The sequence below is a fragment of the Phacochoerus africanus genome, chromosome 2 (genome assembly GCF_016906955.1).
Source record: "Phacochoerus africanus isolate WHEZ1 chromosome 2, ROS_Pafr_v1, whole genome shotgun sequence".
Classification (NCBI taxonomy): Eukaryota; Metazoa; Chordata; class Mammalia; order Artiodactyla; family Suidae; genus Phacochoerus; species Phacochoerus africanus.
Window position 1 is genome coordinate 277,281,229 of NC_062545.1, and position 12,454 is coordinate 277,293,682.

The 12,454-nt window shown below is 61.3% G+C and overlaps 1 protein-coding gene across 1 annotated transcript; it reads right to left on the bottom strand.

The window, feature by feature from the left end:
- Positions 1-391: 391 nt before the first annotated feature.
- On the bottom strand, positions 392-4,639 carry LOC125120959 (guanine nucleotide exchange factor subunit RIC1-like; the record flags this gene model as incomplete). The annotated part of the gene is made up of 3 exons (XM_047769300.1): positions 4,507-4,639; positions 4,224-4,264; positions 392-1,015 (listed from the first exon to the last, which is right to left on the bottom strand). Coding segments are annotated over exons 1-3 (798 nt in total), but the record flags the coding sequence as incomplete, so codon positions are not given.
- Positions 4,640-12,454: the final 7,815 nt, after the last annotated feature.

Below are 12,454 nucleotides of genomic sequence, written 5' to 3' on the forward strand. Positions count from 1 at the left end.
GATAAGTGGATGGATGCATTAGGTGGGTGGATGGCTGCATGGACTGACAGGTGTGTGGATAGCAGGATGGGTGGGTAGATAGACAAACTGGCGGGTGGTGGATGGATGGTAAGGCAGATGGATGGATGGGTGGATGAGTGGGTGGATGGAAGGATGGGTGGATGGATGAGTGGGTGGATGGAAGGATGGATGGATGGATGAGGGATGGATGGATGAGTGGGTGGATGGAAGGATGGGTGGATGGGTGAGGGATGGATGGATGAATGGATGGATGGAAGGATGGGTGAATGGATGGATGGATGGATGGATGAGGGATGGGTGGATGGATGAGTGGGTGGATGGAAGGATGGGTGAATGGATGGATGGATGGATGAGGGATGGGTGGATGGATGAGTGGGTGGATGGAAGGATGGGTGGATGGATGAGGGATGGATGGATGAGTGGGTGGATGGAAGGATGGGTGAATGGATGGATGGATGGATGAATGGGTGAATGGATGGATGGATGGATGAGTGGGTGGATGGAAGGATGGGTGGATGGATGAGTGGGTGGATGGATGAGGGATGGGTGGATGAGTGGGTGGATGGAAGGATGGGTGAATGGATGAGGGATGGATGGATGAGTGGGTGAATGGATGGATGGGTGGATGGATGAGTGGGTGGATGGAAGGATGGGTGGATGGATGAGGGATGGATGGATGAAGGATGGGTGGATGGATGAGTGGGTGGATGGAAGGATGGGTGGATGGATGAGGGATGGATGGATGAATGGATGGATGGATGGATGGATGGATGAGGGATGGGTGGATGGATGAGTGGGTGGATGGAAGGATGGGTGAATGGATGGATGGATGGATGGATGAGGGATGGGTGGATGGATGAGTGGGTGGATGGAAGGATGGGTGGATGGATGAGGGATGGATGGATGAGTGGGTGGATGGAAGGATGGGTGAATGGATGGATGGATGGATGAATGGGTGAATGGATGGATGGATGGATGAGTGGGTGGATGGAAGGATGGATGGATGGATGAGGGATGGGTGGATGGATGAGTGGGTGGATGGATGAGGGATGGGTGGATGAGTGGGTGGATGGAAGGATGGGTGAATGGAAGGATGGATGGATGGATGAGTGGGTGAATGGCAGGATGGGTGGATGGATGAGGGATGGATGGATGAAGGATGGGTGGATGGATGAGTGGGTGAATGGCAGGATGGGTGGATGGATGAGGGATGGATGGATGAAGGATGGGTGGATGGATGAGTGGGTGAATGGCAGGATGGGTGGATGGATGAGGGATGGATGGATGAAGGATGGGTGGATGGATGAGTGGGTGAATGGAAGAATGGGTGGATGGAAGGATGGGTGGATGGATGAGTGGGTGAATGGAAGGATGGGTGGATGGATGAGTGGGTGAATGGAAGGATGGGTGGATGGATGAGGGCTGGATGGATGGATGAGTGGGTGGATGGAAGGATGGGTGGATGGATGAGTGGGTGGATGGATGAGGGATGGGTGGACGGATGAGTGGGTGGATGGAAGGATGGGTGGATGGAAGAGGGATGGATGGATGAGTAGATGGATGGAAGGATGGGTGAACGGATGGATGGATGGATGGATGAGGGCTGGCTGGATGGATGAGTGGGTGGATGGAAGGATGGGTAGATGGATGAATGGATGGAAGGATAGGTGGGTGGATGGCTGCATGGATTGACGGGTATTGAATAAGAGGGTGGGTGGGTAGATCTTTGGATCCACTCCAGTTCAAATGAGAAAGTGCAGACTTTTGCAGGAGCCCTAAAATTTACCTGTCGAACCACCTCTGCTGGCCTGGTCTGTTAGCAAACTCCCTCTGGCCTTAAAAGAAGCCCCACGGGGGCTGGGTCTCCAGACCAAGGGGAACGCCTGCCAGAATCTTCCTCCTGGTGCGACATGGAGGCCTATCCTTGAGGGCAGATTTGAGACAGGCGAGGAGGGGGTGGGAGTTCTTTCCTGACTAGTGTGATGAAGGGAAAACTCTGCCACCCCCACCACAGACCCCACAGCCCCTAGTCTGACCGAAGCTTCGAGGAAGGGTTGGTAACCCCACTGGCCTCGGGACCTGGAGGCGGAGGGGGGCTTCCCCTGGAGGCGGGGGGCCTTCGCTCGCCCATTGGTAATTAGAGAAGCATTCGTGCTCTTGTCAGTGGAACTTTCTGGAATGTCAGAAGAGGGGTGGTCTTCGGGAAATGGGGAACCCAGAGCTGGGGCGCAGGTGGGGGAGGGCCTGCAGGGAGGGTTAGCAGGTGGGCGAGTCAGCCTGGCGCTGCTCTTCCAGGGCCAGCAGGGGCGTCTGGGGACTTCTTTCTGCCCCGGGGCCATTCCTTCCAGCTGTCCTAACCATCTTGTCACCACCTGCAGGCTCCTGGGTCCTGCCTTCTCACACGTGTCAGGGCCACGGGTCAAAGGCAGCCTCCACTTGGCATCAGCAGGTGAGGCCTGGGGTCACTGACAGGACAGCAGAGCACACGGGAAAAGAAACCTTTGGATCTTTTTGGAAAAACGGAATTTGCGTCCAGTTGTCCTGCGACATGGCACAGAGACGACTGCGACCTGACATGGGGGCCGGGAGGCAGGGGAGCGGAGGGCTGGGCCCCAGACTTGGGACTAAATCCTGTGACAGTCCGGCCGCATGAACAGGCGCTGGTCTGGGGGCCCCAGCTCCCCCACCAGCAGCTGGAGGAACCCCCACCTCCCGGGACGGGGGTGGGCACTGAGGGCACAGGGCCTGACATGGTGCCAGGCCCTGCGGTCATCTGTGCCTCATCACGACCACTGGACGAGGGCCAAGGTCAGCCCACTGGCCATGACCTTGGCCATCAGCTCAAGCAACGAGCATCCGAGCCACGGGAACGAGTCTCTCGCGGACACCGAGTAAAAGGGGCGGGGGCTGCAGGCGGTGCCAGCGCCCGCGCCTCCCCGCCACCCCCACCGCAGCCCAGCTACCTCCCCGGCCCCATCTCCTCTCCCAGACGGGCCTGGCGGCAGTGCCTCTTTCCGCAGGCGGTGCACGTGGGGCACACGTGAAATGAGAGGGGCCGGGGTCATGGCTTCTTAGGACCATTAATAAACACGTAGAAATGCTCCCTTCAAAGCTCATGTTGCTTCTTGTGAAGTTTAAACACCACAGATTCTGATTCTGTGCTGCTGGCGGGCCCCGCCCATTCTCCTGGGGTCGCCAGTTAGAAGCTGTCTGCTTGTCTCGGGGTGTCATGGATCTGGGGCCCAGCATGAGAATGGGAAAAGGCCGGGGGCCTTGGCAGGACTTATGTCACTGCAGCTGAGGGCTCAGTGACCCCGTGTGGTGCCTGGGCCCAGCAGCTTGGCCTTGGCCTGAAGGCTCCACAGGTAACACGGGGGCATCGGTCCGGGCCCTGGAGGGGCGGGTGAAGGAGAAAGCCATTGAGACCCCCTCACCCTGAGAGGTGTCGCAGCCCGGTGGCCTGGGAGCTCAGTTCCCAGGCGGACTTGCAATTCCATCGTGAGATGGGATAAAATTCGGCAGCCCCGCTTTGGGCATCTCAGTTTTCTTTTTAAAGGTTCTGGTCCTCCTAGTAAATTTATTTACTTCTAGATTAACTTTTACGTTGTGTTGACAGGCGGGAGGGCAGGGCTGCCAAGTATTTCCCTTCGCTTCTCCGGGAGACGCTCCAGCAAAGACCCAGTGACCCCAGGAGCCATGCTTGCTTGTTGCAGGGGGTGCGGGTGGGGCTGAGGAGCTCCGAGGTGAGGAAGCCACCCTGGTTCGAATCCCAGCTTCGCCTTTTACTAGCTGCGTGGCCCTCGGCAGGTGCCCAGCATCTCAGGGCCTGTCTCCTTCTGGCTGACATGGGAATTCATAACACAGGTGCCAGGCTGGCGAAGGAGAGGTGCCAGGACAGACCCTGAGACCAGGTATCAAGGCCGTGTGTGTGCATGTGCATGGCAAGCAGGTGTGCACCTGTGTCCTGGTGAGTGCACGCGTGTGTGTGTGTGTGTGTGTGTGTGTTCGCGCCTGTGCGCGTGCAGGAGCATCCGGACACATGGAGGGGGGTGTGCAAGTGCATCCAGGAAGGGGAGCAAGCAGATAGGCTGTTCTGACGAGGTGTCCACGCCGTAGGGGAGACAGGTGACAAGCAAAGGGACAGAGAGGGGTGGGCTAGAGAGCACAGGGGGAGGGAGGGGGCGGCCTGGCAGTTGAGTCACCAGCAGGCCCGTGGCCATGTTGGAGGAGGAGGGGACAGCAGCTGCACAGATACAAAGGCTCGGTGCCTTTGAGGGAAAAAGACAGCCGTGGTGACAAAGAGACAGCTGAGGGGAGAGGATGGGAGACGGGGCCGAGGCAGGCGGGGCCAGCGCACCACACGCTGCTGAACCGGTGCCTGCCCTGCGCTGGGCACCCTGGGCACCCCAGAAGAGATGAAGGCTGCCTGGAGGAGGAAGGCGCCTTGGGTGGTTCCGGATGGGTCAGCAGATTATTCCCACGCACCTTGTCGGCCTTGCCAGATGCCATCGGAGGAGGCGGGGAGGCGGGCAAGGAAGCCCTCTGGAGGGACCACTCTCATGGGCAGGAGGAGAGGGGCAGTCACCCGCTCCACGTCCCTGCCCCTCAGATCTGCCATGTCTGGTCCCTACTTCCGGGGCTGGGGCTGGATTCGGATGCCGCTCCTTGTGCCCCCTCCCACCTCCGAGGGATCAGCATGCCTGGTGACACACCTTCCCCCGGGTTGGTTTGGGTCCAGGGGAAGCGCAGGCGACAGACGAGGGGCCAGGAGACCCCTTGGTACTGGCGCTGCCCTGGAGCTACAGACCCCTGGGACAGCTCGGCTTTGGTGTGGTCTAGCCTCGCCCCAGGGCAAGATGCCCCCAGCTGGCTGTGCCTCTGAGGCCTGAAAGTCTCAGTGCCCACGACTGCAGACAGGCTGGCTTGGTCCCCAGACACCGGGCACCTCTGCCAGTGCACGGTGGCACCCGGCTCTTGAGGGCGTCTGGAGCGAGTCCTGCCCTGATGCTGGATTGTGTGTCACTTGCTCCTCTGCTTCCCAACTTCCTGTTCCCCTTCACGGCCTCATTCCCTCTCTTGGGGCCACGCAGCACTGGACTCCAAGCCCCTCTCCTTGTGGGCTGAAGGGGCATCTGACCTCTGGACAGCCCAGCCCTGGGCCTGGCACGGAAGGACAGAATCCAAACTCCTCGCCAAGGACACTCCTTGAGCCCTTGGTGCTCTGGCCGCGCTGGCTGCCGAGGCCCCGGGACAGAGGCCTCTCTTTCCACCTGTGCCCACTGCTCCTTCAGCGTCTCCTCCCCTATCTGGACGGCTCCTCTCTTCCTTGCCTCTCAGCTTGGACGTGGCTTCTTCCAGGCAGCCCTCCCTGACTTCCCCAGTTGGGATTGGGCCTCCAAACGCGTATGCTCTGAGCTTGGCCTGGCCAAGGCCCTGACGCACCGAGGGGAGCCACCTGTTGAGGACAAGAGGACCAGAGGACCAGAGTCCCTGGGGCCCAGCCCCGGTCACACAACGAGGCTTGTGTCAAATGCTAAGGAATGAGGGAGCAGGCAGGGCTGAGCAGTGGCCACGGGGCTTCTTTTTGGATGCTGCCGACCTGCCTTGGCTGGAGGGGTTGCCCTGAGGGCCCGCGGGTGAGCTGGGGAGGGCAAGGGGCTCCTTGGTGGCACTGGCGCCCTGGAGAAAGAGCTGGAAGGAGGCCAGGGGCACATGCCCAGCTCTGGGGCCCCAGCACCCATCATGACGGTCAGGCAGGTGGCCAGCACCTGAAGCCCAGACGGGTACTTCTGGGCAGAGCAGGGCTTCCCCTCCACCCTCCTCTGCAGAGACCCTCTGCTGTGCCCCCAGGTCGGCTTGGCCCACGAGGCTGGGTCTAGGACTGGAGCCAGAACCCAAGTGCCAGTCCAGTCTGCTCCGGCTCACTGTGTGTTCCCTCTCGGGCCTTGGCCTCCCCATCTGAGAAGGGCCTTCAAGGCCCCCTCCACTTCTTTAAAGGGTGGGTGACCCGAGGGGAACCACAAATCCAGGCTCAGGACACAGGCAGACCTGGGTTCAAATCCTGTCTTGGCTGCATAAGGCTGTGTGACCCTGGCTGAGTGGCCGAGCCTCTCTGACCCTCTGTTTGCTCTGTGCCTGAGATGGAGGTTGGTGAGGGGGAGACAGGATTGGCGTGAGGGCCTGGGCCATGGAGCTTCTGGTCAGAGGGCGGCCAAGAAGCTTTGGGCCCCTCACTCGCTGCCCTGCAGGCCTCTGTAGCCACACCCCAAGACCTCTCGAAGGGGTGTCAGGGACCCTGGACACAGAGGAGCAAGAGGATATGGGCTTTTTTTTTCAGAGCCACAGGTGGGAGTGGCCGCCCAACCCTGTTACTTGTTTTTTTTTTTTGTTTTGTTTTTTGTCTTTTTTTGCCATTTATTGGGCCGCTCCCATGGCACATGGAGGTTCCCAGGCTAGGGGTCGAATCAGAGCTGTAGCCGCCGGCCTACGCCAGAGCCACAGCAACGCGGGATCCGAGCCATGTCTGCAACCTACACCACAGTTCACGGCAGCAACGCCAGATCGTTAACCCACTGAGCGAGGCCAGGGATCGAACCTGCAACCTCATGGTTCCTCGTTGGATTCGTTAACCACTGCGCCACGACGGGAACTCCAACTTGTTTTAAAAATAAGAGGAACCCACACAGAGAGAGCTCTGGGCAGAAACTTGGCAGCTGTGTGGCCGAGGGGCATCCCAGGCCCCTTGGAGGGAATGTGGTGTTTGCAGATTCGGGAACCGCTGTCAGGGGCTCTGGATGGGCGCTGGACAGGGGTGGGGGCAGGGCTGCAGAGGGGACCCCTGACCCCAGGTCCCTGGTGACAGGAAATCAGGGCTGCCTGCCTACCACTGTCCCCTGGCTTCCTCACTGGAACCGCAGGGTAACCCCTGCTTTAGGGACAGGTCTTCTGATGTTGAAAGAGGGGACCCAAAGGTTTGACGGGAGGCGGGAGCTCCCACGTGCTCTGTGACTGCCTTCAAGGAGCTCCCTGTCTGGCAGAGGGAAGAAGGCAAGCCCACCAGGCTGTGTCGCCTCTCTCCCTGGAGGGGAGCCCAGAGCTCAGAGTTGAAGCCCCACCTCCAGCTCCGGGGTTGGGGTAGTTGGGGAGGCCCGCCCAGGGGAGGGGGCCAGGCCATGGCTTCGGGGATCCGTCTCCCCCTCGGCAGGATGGGGACAGCGGAAAGCACCCTCCCTCCCCCCGGCCCCTCCTCAGTTATTGCCAGGGGTCACTGAGGTCTGCCGTGGGACCGACCCCTCCAGAACTTTCTCCAAACCCATTCCCTGTCTGAGGATAAAGCTTGCCCGGCGTCAAGCCGCAGAGACCCAAGGTATTTCCCTCCCTCGCCCCTCCCCCATCTCTCCGTGCTGCCAGGGTCACAGGTGGGCTCCCAGTCCCAATGGGGGGGGGGTCCTGTGCACCCCAGGGACAGAGCCGGGACCCGGGGGCGGGGCCCGAGGCACGTGTGAAGCATTGGAATCCTCTTGGGCGAGCCGACCGATAAGAAGAGGCCACGCACCTGCCACAGGGGGTCACCAAGCAGAGGCCATGTGGGATCCAGGGAGGGGAGCCCACAGCCCCAGCCCCGAGCCCTCGCCCTGGAAGGCGGGCAGCCCACCGTGGACATCCAGCCGCCTCCCTGCCTCCGTCCACTCCAGGGAAACCCGACCCTTTGGTGGCTTGAAAGACGAGAGGAACTTGGGTTGGATGTTTTGAAGAAGTGGCTTTTTATCAGAAAGCCCTCTGGGAGTCTGGGCTGCGACCAGTGAAATCCTATCTGTTGTTTCAAGGAGGGGAGAAATCTTGGCTCATGGTTATGGAGATTTATGGCTTCCCCTGAGCCTAATTGCCTCGGAATCTTCTAACGTGGGGCGAAGTGGTGCTGAGATGGACAGCAGAGCCAGCGCAGCTCCCTCCCTCCCTCCGCTCCCAAGCTCTCCCCCCTCCCCTCCCTCTGTTCCTCCCTCCTTGCCCCTCCCCTCTTCCCGGCTCTCTCCCCTCCCCTCCCCTCCTCCTTCCCCTCCTGCCTACCCTGGGAGCACCACCAGGCTGCTAGGTAGTCCTGGCTTCGCTGCCGTTCCTCTCAAGGAGAGAGGAGGTGTGACCAGCTGCTGGAGTTCAGGCCTCTGAGTGATTCGCCTCCTGTTGCTGTGGCTGGGGGCCCCCCGGGGATGAGGGGCCGTCCTGGCAGCAGCAGGGAAGGCTGCGGTGTCTGAGCCCCTCCGAGCCTCCCAGGGCTGGGTGAGGGTGTGTGTGTGCTACCCCGTGGCACTGGGAGACCCCAGACCATAGCCCCCGTCAAATGGGGAAGAGCCTTCTAACCTGCTGCCTCAGTGGGAGGGCGGCCCCGTCTGGTCTCGGGGTGTGTGTGGGGATGCTGCATAGCCTTGGCCGAGAGGCAGGAGGGAGTCTTCAGCAATAAGATGAAGCTGATCCAGGGCCACGTCCCTCCTTCCGTCGTAAGGCGGGCAGGTTGAAGGGTCAGGGCTGGGGTGGGGGGACCCCCAGAGGGTATCCGTCCCCTTCCTAGCCCCTGGCATGCAGAAGAGCGGGCCGATATCCTTCGTGGCGGGGCCGGGCGGGCTCTTGTGTCCTGAGCGAGCGTGGGCCCCGCCTGCCTCCTGGTTCCTCCCAGCGTCCAAGGACGCAGGTGGGGCCTGGGCAGGGCGGCCAGTTCCTCACACCCTTGAACAGGATCCCTGGCCTCCCCCTGCCCCCGGCGGGGCGGTGGAGGAACTTCCCTGTCCACCGCTGCTGCTGGGCTGGGCCGCAGGCGGGCTCAGGAGAAGGGCAGCTCGTGGAGGCACCTCCTGTGGGCTTGGCCCGCCTGCTCGCCGATGCTCAGGAGAGTGTCTGCTGGTTCGGGGAACTCATGGGAGCGCAGCCTACAGCCGGAGGCTGACCCAGCCGCCAAGCCGACCCAGCCCCCCAGAGCCACCCCGACCCAGAGTCGCCCCAACTCAGAGTCGCAGGCAAGGAAACCCCTGTTGGTTGGTTCTGGGGCGGGGGCGGGGGGCGGGGGTGTCTACAGCAAAAACTGGCGCAGATGTGTAGGTACTGTTGCATCTTCCCGTGCCACCAATGATGAAGCTGAGGCTCAGAGAGGTGGGGTCCCTTGCCTGAGGCTGCCCAGCTTGAGAAGGGAGGTGGAGAGCCAGGCCAGTCATTGACACCACAGCCCGATGGTCGGCTTGGCTGCCGAGAGCCTTGGTCCACGGGACGGGGGAGGCGGCGGTTCTGAGGAACAGGAGATGCCGCCTTTGAGTGGGACCCATGCCAGGGGTAGTTGCACCGTTGGCGCTGGCCCCCCTCCCCAGGGATGTCCAGGCCCCCCGCTCCCAGCACTGGGGGTCCAGGGAGGAGGGAGGCCCTGCCCTGAGGCCATGGCTCCCAGGAGCCCCACAGCCTCCCCCTGGAGGCGGTGAGCCACCTGCCCACACCTGCATCGAGGTGGCCCTGGGCATGGGCGGGGCTGGCAGGCAGAGCACCTTCTTCAGAGAGAAAGCGCAGGGCAGGGACAAGGAGACCCTGAGGGATGGGCCCTCTGAGTTTCCTCCAAGCCTGAGTCACCCGTCTCGGAATCCTGGCCTGACCTTGGAGCCTGGGGTCAAAGCTCCTTGTTTGGGGCCCTCACTTTCCCAGCGGGAGAACCGCCAGGGACCCTGGGAGCCGTCTCTGCAAGGATGCTGGCCAGCCAGAGGGGGCTGCGGAGTATCTCTGGACAGGATGGCGGCTGAGCTGGGTGCAGGGCAGCCAAGCCCTGGGGACCTGGGGACCTTGCCGGTGGTGCGGGCCTGTAAGTCCCAGCCTTCGCTAAATGCCGAACAAGACTTTGTCTCCCCCTGACCTGGAGTTTGTGTGGGGGTAGGTGACATGGATTTGTACCAAACGTGTCTGTCACTGCTCAGGGACACCAGGGCCTCGCCCTGAGCAATGGCCCTGAGGAGGGTAAGACTCCCCGGTGAGGAGGGGCCGCAGCCTCGAGGTGCGCAGATGGGCTGAGCGTCGCCGCGCTGGGACCGTGGCTCCCTCCCAGGTATTTATTGGGTACCTTCTCTGTGCCCAGCTCTGCCCAGCTCTGTGCAGGGGAGGTGGGTGAACGGGCACTGAACGGCCGGGCCAGCTTTGCCTTCTAGAAAGTGCAGCGCTGACATCAGCCAGGAGAATGGATTACAGGGATGCGACACAGGCCAGGAGAGCAGAACGTCCAGGAGAGACGGAGCGGGACTTGGGGGCAGGGGTGCAAGGGGCGGGGGGGACCAACCCGAGAAGCCGTGTGCCGTGCGTGGAGGAGCCCGGACTGAAGGCACAGCTGAGGTTTCTGTCCACACGTCAGCCACCCAGCATTTCCACTTCCGGCCACTTGGGATGGCGGGGGGAGGGCGCCGCAGCCCTGCCCGTGATGGCCCCACGCTGGAGAGGACCCAGGTGCCAGGAGGCAGGACAGTGGCTCCTTTGGGGGCAGGGGCCTGGGGGCGCTGAGAGGGAGGTGCTGGGGGCTTTGGGGCATCAAGTTTGGGTCCCCCTGGGGGTTGTTTGTGGAGAGTACCACTTGTGTTAGTTTTTGTCTTTTTTTTTAGGGTTTGTACCCACGGCATATGGAGGTTCCAGGCTAGGGGTTGAATCAGAGCTACAGCTGCTGGTCTACACCACAGCCACAGCAACGCCAGATCTAAGTCACATCTGCCACCGACACCACAGCTCTTGGCAATGCCGGATTCTTAACCCACTGCGCGAGGCCAGGAATCGAAGCTGCGACCTCATGGATGCGAGTCAGATTCGTTTCCGCTGCATGACAGGAACTCCAAGAGCACCATTTTGTGGTTAACCATTGTCCTGTGGTTGCTTTCTGGAAGTTTGTTATACTTGGATTAAAAACATCTAGGAGTTACTTTTAAAAAGGGGGTCCCCAGTCTCCTGGAGTTCCAGAGCCCCTCCCAGGTTTCCCTGTCAGTTGGTCGCAAAGCTACTGACCCATCCCCTGGAGCCTGGGGTCAGGCTCTCACTGGGACAGTCAAGGCGTCCACTGTCCCCAGGCTTGGTGCAGAAGCCTCTCTGTGAACTCAGGTGAAGGGTTAGGGTTAGGGTTAGGGTCAGAGGGGACGTGGGAGGGGCTGGCCAGGGCAAGGGGCCCCTGGTGTGGTAGGGGGCATGTCGTGGGGGTCGCTGCTCAGTGTCCCCCCACCCCTTGTGACCCTGACCCTCCAGCAAGGGTGCCAGGCAGCTGCTGGAAGAAAGAACATTCTAAGCATAGTCGTGTCGCAGTTGCCATGGCGAACACGGGGAAAGAGGAAAAATTCAACCCAGTGGTCCTGGCACTAGACATGAAACCCCACCATTCAGGTGACGCGGGGTGTCTGCAGCTGCGTGTGCGTGTGGGCACGTGTGGGCACGTGTGGGCATCCGTGTGCACTTCACACAATGCACACAATTGCCTCTAAAGAAATCCACATCTTCTGTAGAAAGAGGATGCTTTTTTGAATTTCAATTGGCTGTCTCAACAATGTCCGTTTAATTAGTGTGTTTTGAAGGGGGAAATGAAGGAAAATTATAATGCATCCGAGAAAACGGTTGTACGTGCTCAGCTTTTCTCGTGGGTTCCGGTGGAGCCACCCGGGGTCCGCAGAGCCCGAGCCCAGAGCCCGAGCCCAGAGCCGTCCAGGCCAGAGGAGGCAGGGAGGCCGCCCCATGGCTGCAGCTGGGGACGCTGTGAGCAAGGGCCGGCGGTGCTGCGTCCCTCCCTCCCGGTGGCAGGCAGAGCTCCCGGCCTGGGGACGTGGAAGCGGGGGCAGGCGGAGCGAGGGTCCCTCCCCCTGTGGACTTTGTCACCAGGAGCCATGGAGGTGGTGATGCGGGCCAGGGGACAGCCAGCAAGGCCCCCTGGAGGCGTGGGGTCCAGTTCGGACTTTGCCAGAAGCAGACTGGGCTTTCCTGCTTGTGACATTTGTAAAAAGGTGATGACTGTGAGCCAAACGAAACGACGACCAGAGCTCCCTGGGGGCCTAGCGGTGAAGGACTCAGCATTTCACTGCCATGGCTTGATCCCTGGCTTGGGAACCTCTGCACGCTGTGGGCGGGGCCGAAAAACAAATAAATAAAACAATGACCAAGAAAGGGCTTTATAAACTGTCAGGTCCCGAGGAACGTGGCCCAGTCAGGCCTCGCAGGACCTGGGGCCGTTCCCTCCCCCACACCAGGGCTGAGTCCTGGTCAAGCGTCCCCCGAAGTGCGAACATCCTTCCAGGGGTCCCGGCTCGGCAGCGCAGGGGACCAGGGCTGGCACGCGGCGGTGCTCCTGAGCCTCTCTGGGTTGCTCAAGCCTGCGTGGTGCAGAGGCTGGCTCCCCGCAGCGTCCCCGCCCCCACAAGGCTCCTGCGCCCCAGAAGGGCCCCCCACC